The 15,423-nt window shown below is 42.2% G+C and overlaps 1 protein-coding gene across 2 annotated transcripts in view; it reads left to right on the plus strand.

Annotated features, from left to right (window-relative positions):
- Window positions 1-15,423, plus strand: part of CMIP (c-Maf inducing protein) — a 253,336-nt gene that overhangs the window by 180,346 nt on the left and 57,567 nt on the right. For both annotated transcript variants that reach the window (XM_068260379.1, XM_068260380.1), the window contains exons 8-10: window positions 1,380-1,483; window positions 8,849-8,953; window positions 9,948-10,301. In XM_068260379.1, coding sequence (XP_068116480.1) covers window positions 1,380-1,483; window positions 8,849-8,953; window positions 9,948-10,301 — 563 coding nt within the window. The remainder of the gene's footprint in view (window positions 1-1,379; window positions 1,484-8,848; window positions 8,954-9,947; window positions 10,302-15,423) is intronic.

Genomic DNA, 15,423 nt, shown 5'->3' on the forward strand with positions numbered 1-15,423 from the left:
ATGTGACGCTAATTGGCTAAATATGAATATAACTGTTTGTTAACCGATCAAGAAGATGCTGGTGAGAACAATGTGTGGCACAAGGCTACAGTGTGTTTTTCACCAAAGATGATACATTTAATCTTGCCCAAGAGATGTGATAAATACAGCATTGCTTTACCAGTGCTTTATAATTCAGTCTCTTGAGCCACACATTGTGCCCCATCGTGATCTTCTTGGCTAAATTATGGAGTGGACAGCTCCCATCTCTTCATGCCTAAGTAACATAATTTATTGGGTGCACAGTGTCATCTCTCCTAGCTGGCCAGAGTGACAGAATCCGGTCTTTCCACTGAGGCTTCTAGAAATTCTCATAGTTACCTTAGTTGCACAGCTGATGTTCCTAAGTCACATCTGAGAGCAGCTGCTGGCAATTAAGTGCTATCTGTTCCTCTGCAGCTCCCCTGACAGATATTTGTTTACACTAGAATGGCACTTCTTCACAGAGGAACGTAGAAAGACAGTGAAATACATAAATGCTTCCAGATCTTATAGAGAATCTGTACTCTAAAATTCTTACAATAAAAAGCATACTATTCTATTCATTATGTTCTCCTGGGCCCCTCTGTGCTGTTTCTACCACTTCCTGCTGCAATCCTGGCTTGTAATTGCCAGTTTTAGGCAGTGTTTACAAACAAAAGACATGGCTGCTAACCAGCTGTGATAGGCTGGGAGGAGCTCAGTCTGTGACTCGCACAGAGCCTGCAGGGGGCATGGAGAGGGTGTGTATAGCTTCTATCCTATCACAAGCAGTGCAGCACATTCTAGCCTGAGTGCCTGAGCCCGACAAAGCCACTAGAGGAAAGATTAGATTACGGTATATAACAGAGATAATATAGCCACTGTGCAACTAGGAAAGGCTGCACTAAGACAGACCACATTAGAACAGGTATAGGAACTTATAGGATAGAAGAAATAAGGCTGAAAGTTTGTTCTAGAGTCTCTTTAAGATGTTCAAATTAAAGGCATTTGTGACATTTTCTTTGATGGGAGCTCCACTATAGGTTTTAGTCTACAAAAGAGTTCATAAGGTAAAGTAAGTCATATGTATGTTAGGTTTTTCTAGCAGAATATTCTATGAATTTAGAGGAAAGATGATGATGATGATTCTAGTACAAGCTGACTGACCTGTCCAGTTTTCCTTTATACTCTGGCATTATACAGAATCTGTGTTGGATAGAAGGATACATTCCATAAAAGTACCAGTGGGGAAGGTGTTTAAAGTAGAAACACATTTCCATGTGTTTGCTTAAGGCGGCCGGGTACTGAGTCTCTATTTTTGCGGAATGCATTTGCTGGCAGCGCGTCAAACCAATCTCTCCCTCTTTATTTTTCTGCAGGATTTTGGGAAGTGTCCTCGTTTACGGCTGTTTACTCAGGAGTACATTCTGGCTTTGAATGAACTGAACGCAGGGATGGAAGTGGTGAAGAAATTTATACACAGGTTAGTGGCTGGACATGTATGCTGAAGTGTTCTGTTGTGTTCTTGTTTTCCCCAAACCTCAGAAACTATAAAGATACAGCATTCTGTCCAGTGCTTTACCGCGGTTCTGCAGTATGCCCTAACAACGACTGTTATTAGTATGTTATTAGTAGTATTACTATGGGAAAGGTAGCATACAAAATCTACACTAAGGGCCTGAGGACACTTGCACACTTCGGCGCATTTTTCAGCAGTTCGTATTACTTTGTAACATTAATGTGTAGCTGAAAAATCAACAAAAGCGTGCAAGTGTGCTCACAAATAAGGATGCTTAGGTGCTAGCACAACACCTGATTTGGGCGCTGCCATAGACTGTAACATTAATTAAGACTATAGCAGCACAGGGGAAATGTTTCTAAAATTGCTGCAATTCGGGAGCCAGCAATAGCCAGACCACGAATTATGTGTCCAAAAGGACAAATTAGGCAATCAGTAGGGGAATATATCTGTTGTATCCCTTAGATTACCTAGCGCAGGGAAAACCGCCTCTCACCTCTTCATTCCGAAAACATGCAGATAAGTTAATTAACCCTTTAGCAGCCAATTTATTAAGAGACTTGCAAGGGCTCTAGGACAATGTATTTATTTTTTTGTTATTTGTTACATTTGCTTACTTCTAATTAGTACTGCAGTAATGTATATTATGACCACTTGTCACTAGAGGGCAGTGTGAGACAATAACAGGACTTCTTTCAGTTTCTATGTTTTCGGCTAGCAGAGAGACATCAAAGCATTCCAAGAATTTACAGCACAAGTTCTGCCGACTGAGGTCAAAAGCAGTGCACTCATCTCAAACTGGATAACTCGATTGAAGCTGCTAATGGGTTAAATGTTGCCTTAGATGTGGGCGGAGGATTATAGTAAGGACTGGATTGTGAGCCACTGGGACAGTTAAAGCGGTATAAAACCCTGACATATATTCAATAAAAACTTTGTTTTCCTACTTTTTATATGCCATACGGTTATCATATTTGCTTTTGTGCATAAGTATTATTATTCATTTAGAAAACCCAATTCCCTAAAGTACACTTTTTTTGCTTTGAGAGCTGACTTTGCATTTTATTCATAACTGGTTTTTTTTCATGTTGAAATATAAGCAGAAATATTTTCTGACTGTCTGTCTCTGTTCAGGAGAGTCTGCAGTGTCAGAGAATTGTTTGTTTACATTTCTCAATTGATACAATTAAACACAAGATAACATTATCTCTAGTTCAGATGCGTCCAGCTTTCCCCGCATTGAGCTTTTTTGTCCTGTGTTTAACCCTTTGAATGCTGTTCTAGTAAAAAAAAAAATGCTGGTAGTATATAATATGCTTTAAATAATGTTTTAGAGCAAAGAAGAATTGCTGGGTTTCGTTCTGCTTTAACTTTTTCCGGACCGCCGCAGTATAAATCTGTCGTGCGGCGCTGCGGTTTTGACCGGACGTAAACTCCACATCCCATTTACCGTGCGTCCCCGCCCGACACCGCCGCTCTCGCCGCTTTACACCCGCCGCAATTAGCTGCCCTGCCGTCTCTTTGACGGCAGAGCGCTGTGCGCCGGGCATTAGCAGTTTTCATTGGCTCCTGGCCCTGTCATTCCTGTAAACCAATCCCATTGGCTTACATTGAGTGACAGGGTCAGGAGCCAATGAAAGCGGCTCCTGACCGGCGCACAGCGCTCTGCCGTCATAGAGATGGCAGAGAGAGCAGCCTGTGGCAGGGACAAAGCGGCGGGAGCGACGATTATTGCGCCGATTCGTCGGAATACGGCGTTTTAATGTACCAGCAGCCTCTGGTCCTTAAGGGGGCAGAGGCTGCTGGTACCGAAGTTGTTAATGACAAGACGATATACTCTGTAAAGTAGTGGGGGGGGGGGGGGGGGGTTGTACATGGAAGAGGGGTCAGATAATCGAATCACAGAGGTGCCGATGAAAATGTTTTAAAACAGAAAAAAGATGGTGGCCTTTATTTTACTTTGGCTGTGAGTTTCCTGTAAAGTTAAGGGACATGGTGGGAGAGCAGACAGAGTGCAGTCTTTTCACAGTAAAATGCTTATACTGCAATAACGGCATTTAGCAGCACCCTAACTCCACTGTGCATTAGGATCCCACTCTAAACATTCTCTTATGCAGACACTGATCTTTTGCCTTAAAGCAATTAAATGTTTTTTTTAAGGGCAACTGAGAGGGATATAAAGACTGCCATATTTATCATATTTATCCATTTAAACAATCCCAGTTGCCTAGCCCTGCTGATCTATTTGGCTGCAGTAGTGTCTGAATTACAAGAGAAATGAGCATGCAGCTAATCTTGTCAGATCTGACAATAATGTCAGAAACACCTGATATGCTGCATGCTTGTCCAGGGTCTGTGGCTTAGGCCCGGTTCACATTGGCGTTTATTTGCGGACCGCAGCCGGACCGCAAAGTCCGCAAACGGAACGGGCGATTAAGGGTCCATTGTTAATCAATGGACCCGTGTGCACTCGTCCGTTCCTCCGGATGCGGTCTGCGGTCCGGAATTTTCCAACATACTTCGAATTTCCGGACCGGTCCTCCGTCCACCGCCGCCGGACCGGATCCGGACAAGAAATCCAGCACAACAGGAACTGAGGGGAAACGGAAGTGCACAACACACTTCCGGATGTAAGCCGGACGTCCTACCCAACTTCCTGTGGGGTTCTCTATGGTGCAGGCGGCCATGTGGATGTACCGAGACCAGACCCGAGCCTCTCCACAGCCACCCCAGAACACAGTGGAGGACAGAAGGACCCAACCATCCAGACGCAGGGCCCCGCGGGACGAGGAGGATGATGTCCGCACAGCAGGCGCTCCACAAGAAGGACTCCAACGCTTTTCCAGACCTTCCAGGCCCCACTTTGAAAACGGAAACGGATCCAGGACGCATGAAGAACGGAAGAAGATCCGGATGAAAACTGAACGTGACCTGACCGGATCATGATGGCCTCCTGATGGCGAACGGATGTTCTCAGAACGGACCGGACCGGAACCGTGCCACCGGTAAGTATTTCATCAAAACGCAAGTGTGAACCGGGCCTAAAAGTATTAGAGGCAAAGGAACAGCAGGATAGCCAGGTAACTGGTATTGCTTAATAGGAAAAAAAATATGGCAGCCTTCATATCCCTCTTACTTCAGGTATCCTTTAAAGAAAAGTAGGACTCATTGCAGGCTGTTATTTTGAAATACACAATGTGCTCAAATATTTTCAGCTCCCCCACCCTGTTATGGTTCAGTGTTCTATTAAGTATTAACTTGGTCAAGGTTTGCTAATCAATATTGTTCTACAATAGCTTCCTCTTGTCCTTAAACAATCATGTCAGGAAATATTCCGCATCTAATCTAAAGATAAAACCGTGCCAAAAAAAAACTACGCCCAGAAGCAAGAAGCCAAACAACAGCATATTTGTAGCTGTGTGCTAAAAGTCCTAATCATTTTTATTTCTGTGCTTTTTTTTCATAATCCTAAACCTTGTAGCCCAGTTTATGGTGTGGGTTAATTAGAGCTGCATTTAGGCAGGTTATCATCTGTTATCACCCTCCATTCCGATGGTTTATGGATTGAGCTGGCAATCAATGATCAGATGTATGTGCAAGCTTTACTCAATGGTCAAGGGCTGACCCTGACAGGAATAGAAACCGTATTGGCTGGGAATTCTATGGTAATCAATGTTCTACACTCCCCCACTCACAGCAGGAGGTCTCTTGATGATCTTCCACTGACTTCTGTAGAGAACCATCTGCATTTGTTGTTTTCCTGAGGTTGGAGAACCTGTCATCCAGCAGACTTGGACTGCATTTTCCTCCTTGTAGTTGGACTATGGCACTAGCCCTTGTCTGGCTCATAGGAAACCGCAGTGGAGTGGCTGAAAGGTTACTGTTGGTGCTGTTTCAGTCACAGCAAGGACTTGCTGTTAATAAATCTAGGACAGCCTGGTGGTCGCTGCTGGTTCTGCACATGACTGCAGGAGCACAACCACTCACTGTTATCTCACTATGACCAGGGCTGAGAACTTTTACAAATTAAAAACAGAGTTTTTAAAAAATAAGGTCCAGGTTTGCTTATATCACTTATGTTCTGTACCATGCTTATCGATAGAAGGTGGAAGGTAAATAATAGGCTGGATTTCCAATGGCTGGAGGCTTGTCTTATGTCAACCAGGATGAGGCTTTCCACAATGAGGGTATAGAATTGGCTGATTGCATGTTCCAATGTCATTGTTGTGATGGTGAAAGTCCTGGTTGCATGGCCCCTGCTCCCAGAATTCACAGTTGTTTTTCTGCAAATGATTGGAATTTATTGTTTAGAGCTGACAGGGTGTTGAAGACAGATTCCTTTATTGGGACAGCCTATGTAGGAAGTCCAGTTTTCTCTTTCAGGCCTTTCTCAGATGGGCGATTGGCTATGGTGCATCCACCATCTTTCAGCTGCTCCTGTGGACCTATTTAGACATTTTCAATCTCTAATCACGAGTAGCGGGGAGGCATCCATACCTTGCATGCGGATCAAGACATGGTGGATGTGTCAAATGGTGACACACTTGTGATATACGAACACTGCCATTCACCTGTATTAAAATGCCACTACAAGGTGCTTGTTGCGCACAGTTGAGTTGTCCACATTAAAGCGTCCTTATGTACTTTAAGGAAAAACTCTTAATAGCACTTGCTTGCATTAGTATTTGTACAGCTATCCTTTAAAGCTGGCTATAGACAGGTAAAAGCCTCTAGAGAAATTATGGGTGTTGAGGTACATCCTCATCTGCTAGCATCACCACCTTCAGCAGGATATGTTTTAGCCAGCTCCCCCTCCCCAAAAAAAAAAAATCAGAAACCGCTCGTTCTCTATTACATCCTTTAATTCCTCCTTTCAGTGAAGATGACCCAAAAACTGAACAGTAGATGAACATGAATTGAATTTACTGTTTGTACAGTAGCGTAACAGATCATTGTCCCCGACCAATATTTTTCCTCCTATCTCCATAGAATAATAACTGTACAAAAACTTCTTCCTAAAATCATCTCTAAAAATTGTTTAAGCCAAGGCATGAAACTCAAACATTTGTGTTTGACTTGAGGAAGTTCCGAGACTCGTCCTAACATCTGGCCTACCTTAACGTTTCCCACTGTAGTGGAAGGACTGAGATATGCTTGGCAGAGCTAGAAGCATTGACACTTCACAAGAGCAATTAGTGAGCCAATAACTGTGTGGATTTGTGCCCACCTTTATCCAAGATGCTATTGTAGGTTTGGAGACACCCATTTTTAAGTTCTGTGCATGAGTCTGAAAGGGTTAGGACCTCTGTCAAGTTTTTTTTTACTGTTGTCAGTATCCTTATTGGAAATTGCATGTTGGATTATTATGGCTCTGTACAATTTAACAAGCTAACACATCATTGCATTCCAGCGGTTCTGGAGGTGTGTTTAGCTTCTAAGGGTACAATGGTTAATTTGCATATATTCAGCAGTGGTGCCTGGGAGACATCTCGAGCTCACTCCAACCTGAATTATCACAAATTCTTTCTGTTTTAGGAAAGCAAATTTTTGTTTTTCTTAACATCTTAGTAAGGGGGCTTTTAGGACCATTGTAGTCCCTTACACACTCCAATGAGTTCTGGGTCACCATGAGCTTGCTGGTTAGTCTGTACCTCTCGGTTTACAAGCCCTACTCCATAGAGCCAAATTAATCCATGCCATGCACTGATGAGGATCAAACAATCCGAAACAGTCTGTATGCATGTTGGATTATTATGGCTCTGTACAATTTAACAAGCTGACACATCATTGCATTCCAGCGGTTCTGGAGGTGTGTTTAGCTTCTAAGGGTACAATGGTTAATTTGCATATATTCAGCAGTGGTGCCTGGGAGACATCTCGAGCTCACTCCAACCTGAATTATCGCAAATTCTTTCTGTTTTAGGAAAGCAAATTTTTGTTTTTCTTAACATCTTAGTAAGGGGGCTTTTAGGACCATTGTAGTCCCTTACACACTCCAATGAGTTCTGGGTCACCATGAGCTTGCTGGTTAGTCTGTACCTCTCGGTTTACAAGCCCTACTCCATAGAGCCAAATTAATCCATGCCATGCACTGATGAGGATCAAACAATCCGAAACAGTCTGTATGCATGTTGGATTATTATGGCTCCGTACAAATTAACAAGCTGACACATCATTGCATTCCAGCGGTTCTGGAGGTGTGTTTAGCTTCTAAGGGTACAATGGTTAATTTGCATAAATTCAGCAGTGGTGCCTGGGAGACATCTCGAGCTCACTCCAACCTGAATTATCGCAAATTCTTTCTGTTTTAGGAAAGCAAATTTTTGTTTTTCTTAACATGTTAGTAAGGGGGCTTTTAGGACCATTGTAGTCCCTTACACACTCCAATGAGTTCTGGGTCACCATGAGCTTGCTGGTTAGTCTGTACCTCCTTATTGGAAAGGGATACCTTTCCTGTCAAGGTAAACATAATCATCCACTGGGAGACGTAAATCCAAACAATGTGACAGAGATCCAATGTTTTTTCCTACCCTTTTCCTATTTTTTATTGCTTTCTGTCTCCTCCTTAGAGAGAATTGATGTCTCTTCCATGACAAGGTCACGTCATCGTCTTGTAAGGAAGAGAAAGAACATCATCTCGGTGCAGATATACTTTTGGCTGGAGTTCCACTTTTGAGTGTCCTCTAAAGTACATCTGTCAGAAGCATAGCAACTGATCATGAGATAAAAATACATATTCAGAGGTTATCTTCTGTGCATGTCTAGGCAGTCAGTAGTCACAGAGATAGGCAGTTACATCAATCTGGAAAATTTGACATTGTAAGTCTAGTTTCCCCCACCTCTTCCTGTGTGGTAGTTGAAGAGATCATGTCACTTCACTTTCCTTTTGGCTCCACCAGCATACACCTCTAGTCCTACGAATCTGTCTGCACATCTATCTGACCTTTGGTTTTCCAAGGCCTGGTACACATGATGCATTTTTCCCATCAGGTCAACAATAATTTCGGGCATGTCCGATCCTCTCCCGATCAAGAAAGGGATCGATTTTGTGCATGCAGTACTGATCTGAAAATTGACCCCTTTCTCGATCCTGAGCAGATCAAACATGTCAGAAATTATTGTTCAGCCGGTTGGGAAATTTGCATCGCGTGTACTAGCCTTTACAACCTAACCAATATGACTTTCTTTTGAGTTGTGGTTACGACTTCATGATGCACTGAGATATTTTATCAGCTAATCCCTAAAGCAGATGTGTTTTTCATTGATTTGCTATTATACGGATGTCCTATATGTTGCAGTCTCATCTTCTTCCTTTTTTTTTTTCTTTAGCATGCATGGGCCCACCGCAAACTGTCCTCACCCCAGGGTCTTACCAAACCTAGTGGCCGTCTGTTTAGCTGCCATCTATTCCTGCTACGAAGAATTCATCAACAGGTATACCTGCCGATAAACGTAATGCGTAACTAACGGGAGTCATTCCTGATAGTAGCTGGTCTGTGCTCACTAAGGATGAACAGAAGATTCTCTGAACATCCAAAACTCCATTCACTCGGAACTGGTAAAGTGTTTGAGTCAGCAGCCAATGCCCCAGCCTCCGTCCACTCATGGACACATTTTTTTCATGACAACCTCCCCTTCCTTCTGTAAGCTACCTTACAAAGACAATAAGCACATCTAAAGTATATCCATATTATACTGTAAAAAGAGGTGTTCTGCTACAACTAATGTATTTTCAGACTGACTAATTCAGTACTGCCCTGCTTGTCTTATCAGACCAAGCTGTTATACACTGTAGTGTAGTGTATCTGCAGCCTGGTCCCTTTCTAGGCATCTTTCTTTTATGTCAGAGCTGTGACCATGGCTACTCAACTCTGCTTCAGGACACACATACATGCATCAGATGCTTACACACAGGGCACTTCAGGCTGAAGCAATCCTGTCATCCATCTGTATAACTGCCACAGAGTTTCCACAGACAGCCAAACTCTATAACGTTTCATTGGGGTGGACTCCAATTAGCAACATTTGTTATTTATTACTTTTTAACGGTTTCAACTGTAAAGGTGTTCAGTATTCTCTATGCTGAATGTCTGTGGTTCTCTGCTTCGGTGTTCAGCTATAAGAATAATTCATTTGAAGTCCAGCTCTACATAACAAAAATAGTCCTCATCCCAACACAAAAACCCAAGAAAAAAAACACCCTATGCTGGATCGGACTTCCTCTCCGAGTACATTTTCAGGTACCCCTTTCACTCTTTGGTGCTCCCTAGACCTTTGACAGAGTAATGATTGGTAGATTGATTCATTTTTTTGGAGCTCCATGGATGTAATGACAGCATGCAATGCATGGTGGTTGTCATTTTCATCGTATGAATTAATAATTATGGTCGAGGATATGTTAACTTAATCTTCATCTTGTTTCTTTCAGCCGAGACAATTCTCCAAGCCTCAAAGAAATCCGTAACGGTTGCCAGCAGCAGTGCGATCGCAAGGCTAACATCCCCTTACGGCTTCTTCACACCAACCCTGACTTGGTCTCCCAAGAAGTGACAACAGTAGAGTCTAGGCACAAGTCCGTCATCGTCACATCGAATGAAATCCATGTAGAGGTGGAACGTAACAACACTGTCAATCAGAAGCTGAAGGCAAATACTGGCAATGATAGTGAACCCAACCTGATTGACTGTCTTCTCATCAGCCCAGCGTGCAGCGCCATGGTCATAGAGCTGAGCCCTCAGGCCGAGCGGGTGCTGGGCTGCTACGTAGAGATTCTGAAGATGCTGTGAGTAGCAATTTTCAGTTTACAGCTGCCTTTGCACACCAGTTACAAACTGTTGTATAACTTGCCATATAAGTTTTATAGATCTCATCCTTTGGCAAGGGCTGGATTTATACTGTTTGGTCTCCTAAGTCATCTGCCATGAGTTGCACTTTCTCCTTCTCTCCATGTACAGTTGCTCTCCTTCTCTATGTGCATATAGCCCCCCCACCCCCCACCCCTCTTCTATGGTTATGGTGGAATGGACAAAAAGGAACCAAAACCGTACTCTTCAGCAAATGTAATGATAGACACCAACATGAGGCATACCAAATCGTAAAGGTATACCATGGTCTCAAACAAGCCTAATTTGTCTTTTTTTTTAAATAAGTAATTTAAAGTTGTAACAGCTGTAGACTTACATGAAAAGTTATTTTTAATAATGTTTCATTACAAAATGGCTTGTGCAGTACTGATCAATATCGTATACATTTTGAGTGAAAGTGAAATAACCCTATACATTTGTATGGCTACCTTAAAGGGAACTTAAACTGAGAGGGATATGGATGTTTCCTTTTAAGCAATACCAGTTTCTTGTCATTCCTGCTGAACTCTTTGGCTGCAGTAGTGGCTGAATCACACACCTGAAACAAGCATGCAGCTAATCCAGTCTGACTTCAGTCAGAGCACCTGATCTGCATGCTTGTTGGTGGGCTGTGGCTAAAAGTATTGGAGACACAGGATCAGCAGGAGAGTCAGGCAACTGGTATTATTTTAAAAGGAAAAATCCATATCCTTCTCAGTTTAGGTTCCCTTTAATTAGGGGGGAGCGTTTGGGGAGAGGAGAAAATAGCGAGGGGGATAAAGTATGTTGAGAAAAGTTGTATGGCTACCTAGATGTGCAAATGGCATTACCAGTTCATACAGACAGTAGCTCTGCAGTAGCACTGTCTAATTTCTCACAGACCTACATTTGGCGTTTGCACACATCCAATGTTTGCGCACCACTTTAACAACTGATCCCAGTCTAGACAGGCAGTTGGACCTAGTTGACCTAGTCTACATTTTGTGATTGGCAAGCGACCTCTGATCTCCTCTTATTTGGTTACATTGTCAAGAAAGAAGGTGGCAGTTGACCAGAAATTGTTTGGCAAAAGATCTGTATGTTTATTGCAGAGTTTATTTGTCCGTGTTAGCTGTCTCATATGTGCTCACATATTCAAGCATCAGTACAAGATACGGATGACACTGAAATGATGTCATCATGCAGAGTTTCTTGTTATTGTAAGACGAAGATAAGACAGGAATTTAAAGACTTCCGATGACTGTGAAAGTCATAGAACTTTGTCAGGGTTGTATGGTGGGAAAAGCTGCGTGATTCTAGAACTCTGTTCACAATGCAGATAGTTACTAGACCGTGGTTCAGCTCCACTGTTATGGTCTTGACAAGAGGTGTGGTGGTCACGATGTGTCTTGTTGTACTATCGAGGTGTGGTGGTGGTCAGGTCTTGTGCTAAAGGGTTTCCCTCTTTCTCATCTCAAAAAGTAGGAAGGTATGTCATTTATGGCTACCTGCATGATATATTTACAAGTCGCCCCTGACTTACAAACACCCAACTTATGAATGACCCGCCAATACGAAAGTCAAAAATGTGAAATTTTAATCTGTGGTAACAAGTGAATTTTTATCTTTTTTTCAAATAGGGGCTGTAGTTTTTGAAAAAAATCAATTTTAAAAAGATTTGTGAAAAAATGCTTTTTAAACTGGTAAAATGAGATTTTTCTGCAGTACACTGAGGGCACAGGGGACAGAGGTGACACAGTGGGGGGGGCGGACAGAGGTGGACACTGGCAGCACAGGGGAGCATAGGGGACAGGGCTTCGACTTATGAACAGATTCAGGTTAAGGATGAGCCTACAGTCCCTTGGGCTTAGAAAAGCATATGTTTATACGTTTGACTATTCATCTACTACTGTATTTAGATATTTTCTAAAAATAATCAACTAGACATCAAAAGCTAAAATGGCTGTTTGACATTGAAGTGGAACCAAACTTAGAACTTCCTCTCTGCTCTAACAGATTAGACACAGCACAATAACCTATGGGAAAACATGTCTTCATTTAAGTTTATGGAAAGCCTAAAAAAACCTGAAGTTTTAACTTTGTTTCATTTTGACAGGGGGCACTGAAAGGGTTAAGCATTCGTGTTTACTACGGTATGAGGAGAGCTGCCTAGGCAGAGCTCTCATGTAGTCTATTCAAAGTTGCTGATAAGAACAAATTAGACACTTTGGCTATACGAACACAGAAGTCAGAGAAGTGAATTTCTTCAGCAACTATACGGGGAATAAAGGCTTTTTGTGGTGTGCTGTGCAAAAGTTCAGGTCTGCTTTAAATCTTCTCTAAAGTATTGCAACACCTCCAGGATTTACTTCAATATAACTGGGATAGTCTACGTTGTGCTGTCATCCTCTATTTAGCTATTACAGTGCCCTTTTTACATGTGTACATTTATGTATGTGAATAATGGCTGTGTGTAATGCTTCAAATACATCGTCACTTTCTCTTAGAATATGTCTATATTAAGGAATAATGGATGGATGACCCAGCTAGAAGCAGTGTAATGATGCTTTTCCTGTTTGCTTTGTCAGGGTGTGCTGTAGATGACAGAGAAGCAGGCAGTGACGCAGAGCAGCCATGCAGGTCTGATCTCACACTGCATGCTTGTTTGAGGTCAATGACTGTAGGGCAGATATACAATAGAATATGCATAGTAACTGAGAACCAGCAGCAATGTCAGCTACCTTATCCTTCTTATGACAAGTGAACTGAAAATGCTTCTCTTCTGTAAATATGCTTAAAATATCTTAAAATGGGCAGCCAGTGGCATACTGGTTAGCACTCTCGCCTTGCAGCGCTGGGGTCCCAGTTTGAATCCCAGCCAGGGATCTGCACAGAGTTTGTATGTTCTCCTTGTGTCTGTGCGGGTTTCCTCTGGGCACTCCAGTTTCCTCCAACATCCCCAAAACATACAGATATGCAAACTGGCTTGCCCCTATATTTGCCCTAGACTAGGATGGACTGTGGCAAGGATAAGATTATGAGCTCCTCTGAGGGACAGTTAATTGACAAGACTATATACTCCGTACAGCGCTAAGGAAGATGTCTGCGCTATAAAAATACTAAATAATAATAAAATGGGGCCCTCATGAATAATGTTGCACAACTGTATTAATGTTCACGTTCTAACACAGGTATGTTCGTTCCCGCATGTGCAGTATAAGCTGTACTCTGGGCTGGGGGGGAGGGGGGGCGGGGTTGAGTGAAATAATGTGGGTAGGGCCTGGTACACGCCTTCCACTTTGATTGGCCAATCACTGGACAGGTTTTCATTACTGTCCGTATTCCGTGTGTTGTGAGCATTGTGTTTTGAGTGCAGAGGAGATAATGATTGCTTGTATTTTCCAAAGGGATTTGTCTGGAATAGATGGATCAAAATAGACCGCCTGGTACACACTTTCAATTATGATTGGCCAATCACTGACCAATCTTACCACCTCCATGTAGCATGTGAGTTTACCTACACAATCTGCTCATAGTATTCAAAATCTGTTAACCCTCATACTACATGGAGGTAGTAAAACTAACCAATCATTAGCCAATCAAAATTGAAGGTGTGTACCAGGCTTAAAGGACATCCGAGGTGAAAATAAACTGATGAGAAAGACAATTGTATCCATCCTTCTTCTCTTAAAAATAACTTTTTTTAGATATCCCACCGTTTTATTTGATATTTAAATCTAGTTTTTACTGTTTCATTTTCTCTGTTCATTGACACCTTCAAATCTATGAAGAATTTACCCTTTTTATCTCTTTCCTGTTCTCAGGAGCCATTTTCTGACAGGAAAGTGTTTTATGGCTGTAATTACTTATCATTGAGAGTTGTGCTATAGTCTGTCCCAGTCCGACCCGGACAGAAACTGTCACGTGCATACCTGATTTTTAACTCTTTCAGGCAGAGAAATAAAAAAAGGAAAACAGCATAGCTATTTGTGTGCTAGGCACTGTACATACACATGTCTATCTCATCAAGTCACATGTCACCTCGGTTGTCCTTTAAGTAGGAATTGTAGTGAAAATAACAATGATTAAAGGAATACTATCAATGCCCAAGTATTCTAAAATGACAATGTACAAATAATGTCTAAGTAGCTGTGTCAACATTTTCCTACTTTTCATGGTAAATATCCGAGGCAAAAGCTTTAATTTATTGAGAGTAGGATTTAGCTATATTGGGACAAATCAATTGCAGAACGGGTGTCTGCTTCAATGCACAGCCAGTGTTGCATATCAGACTACAGGGTATGTTTCTCAGAAAGCAAAAAACAGTATGAAAAGCTGTGACAAAAGCTGTGAGCTTTCTCTCTCTCTCTCTCTTTCTCTCTCTCTCTTTCTCTCTCTCTCTCTTTCTCTCTCTCTCTCTCTCTCTTTCTCTCTCTCTCTCTCTCTCTCTCTCTCTCTCTCTCTCTCTCTCTCTCTCTCTCTCTCACACACACACACACACAAAGTTACACACAGGGTTAACTGATGAAGTGTGAGGGGAATTTCCCCTTTCCTCATGGCTCATTTTGCCATCAGTTTTGGCGTCAGTAAAGTTTGAAAGTATTTTGATAACCGTAAACAAAGCGGTTGCCAGTGAAATGCATACACCAGTACTTAGCAGCACTTCCCAAACAATTCCTGTAGATCGATATTGTTCCTTTAAGATTGCTTATTTTTTACAATATTATTTATTACAACTAAATAATTTATCAGTGTTTGTCCACTGTAAAAATTCTCTCCTCACCCTGATCTACATTATGAAATTTATCACAGGCGGCAACATCTTTAGTCCTGGGAGGTGATCTCTGCAGAATGTTTGTTTACTGAGAGTTCCGAAGCTAGTACAAAACATACCTGATCTCCCAGAATGCTCTGGGGGGTGGAATTCTACATAATAAACAGCCTAGGCTAAGCATCATTGGGAGGGCGTGGCTACATACCAATATACAGCAATACTGTATCTAGCTATAGGAAGTGTTTCTGCTGCTGGGTACCCTGAACAATTGATTGCATTCTACTATATGTTGCTACAGTGCCTCTTTA

Source organism: Hyperolius riggenbachi, chromosome 11 (assembly GCF_040937935.1).
Source record: "Hyperolius riggenbachi isolate aHypRig1 chromosome 11, aHypRig1.pri, whole genome shotgun sequence".
Classification (NCBI taxonomy): domain Eukaryota; kingdom Metazoa; phylum Chordata; class Amphibia; order Anura; family Hyperoliidae; genus Hyperolius; species Hyperolius riggenbachi.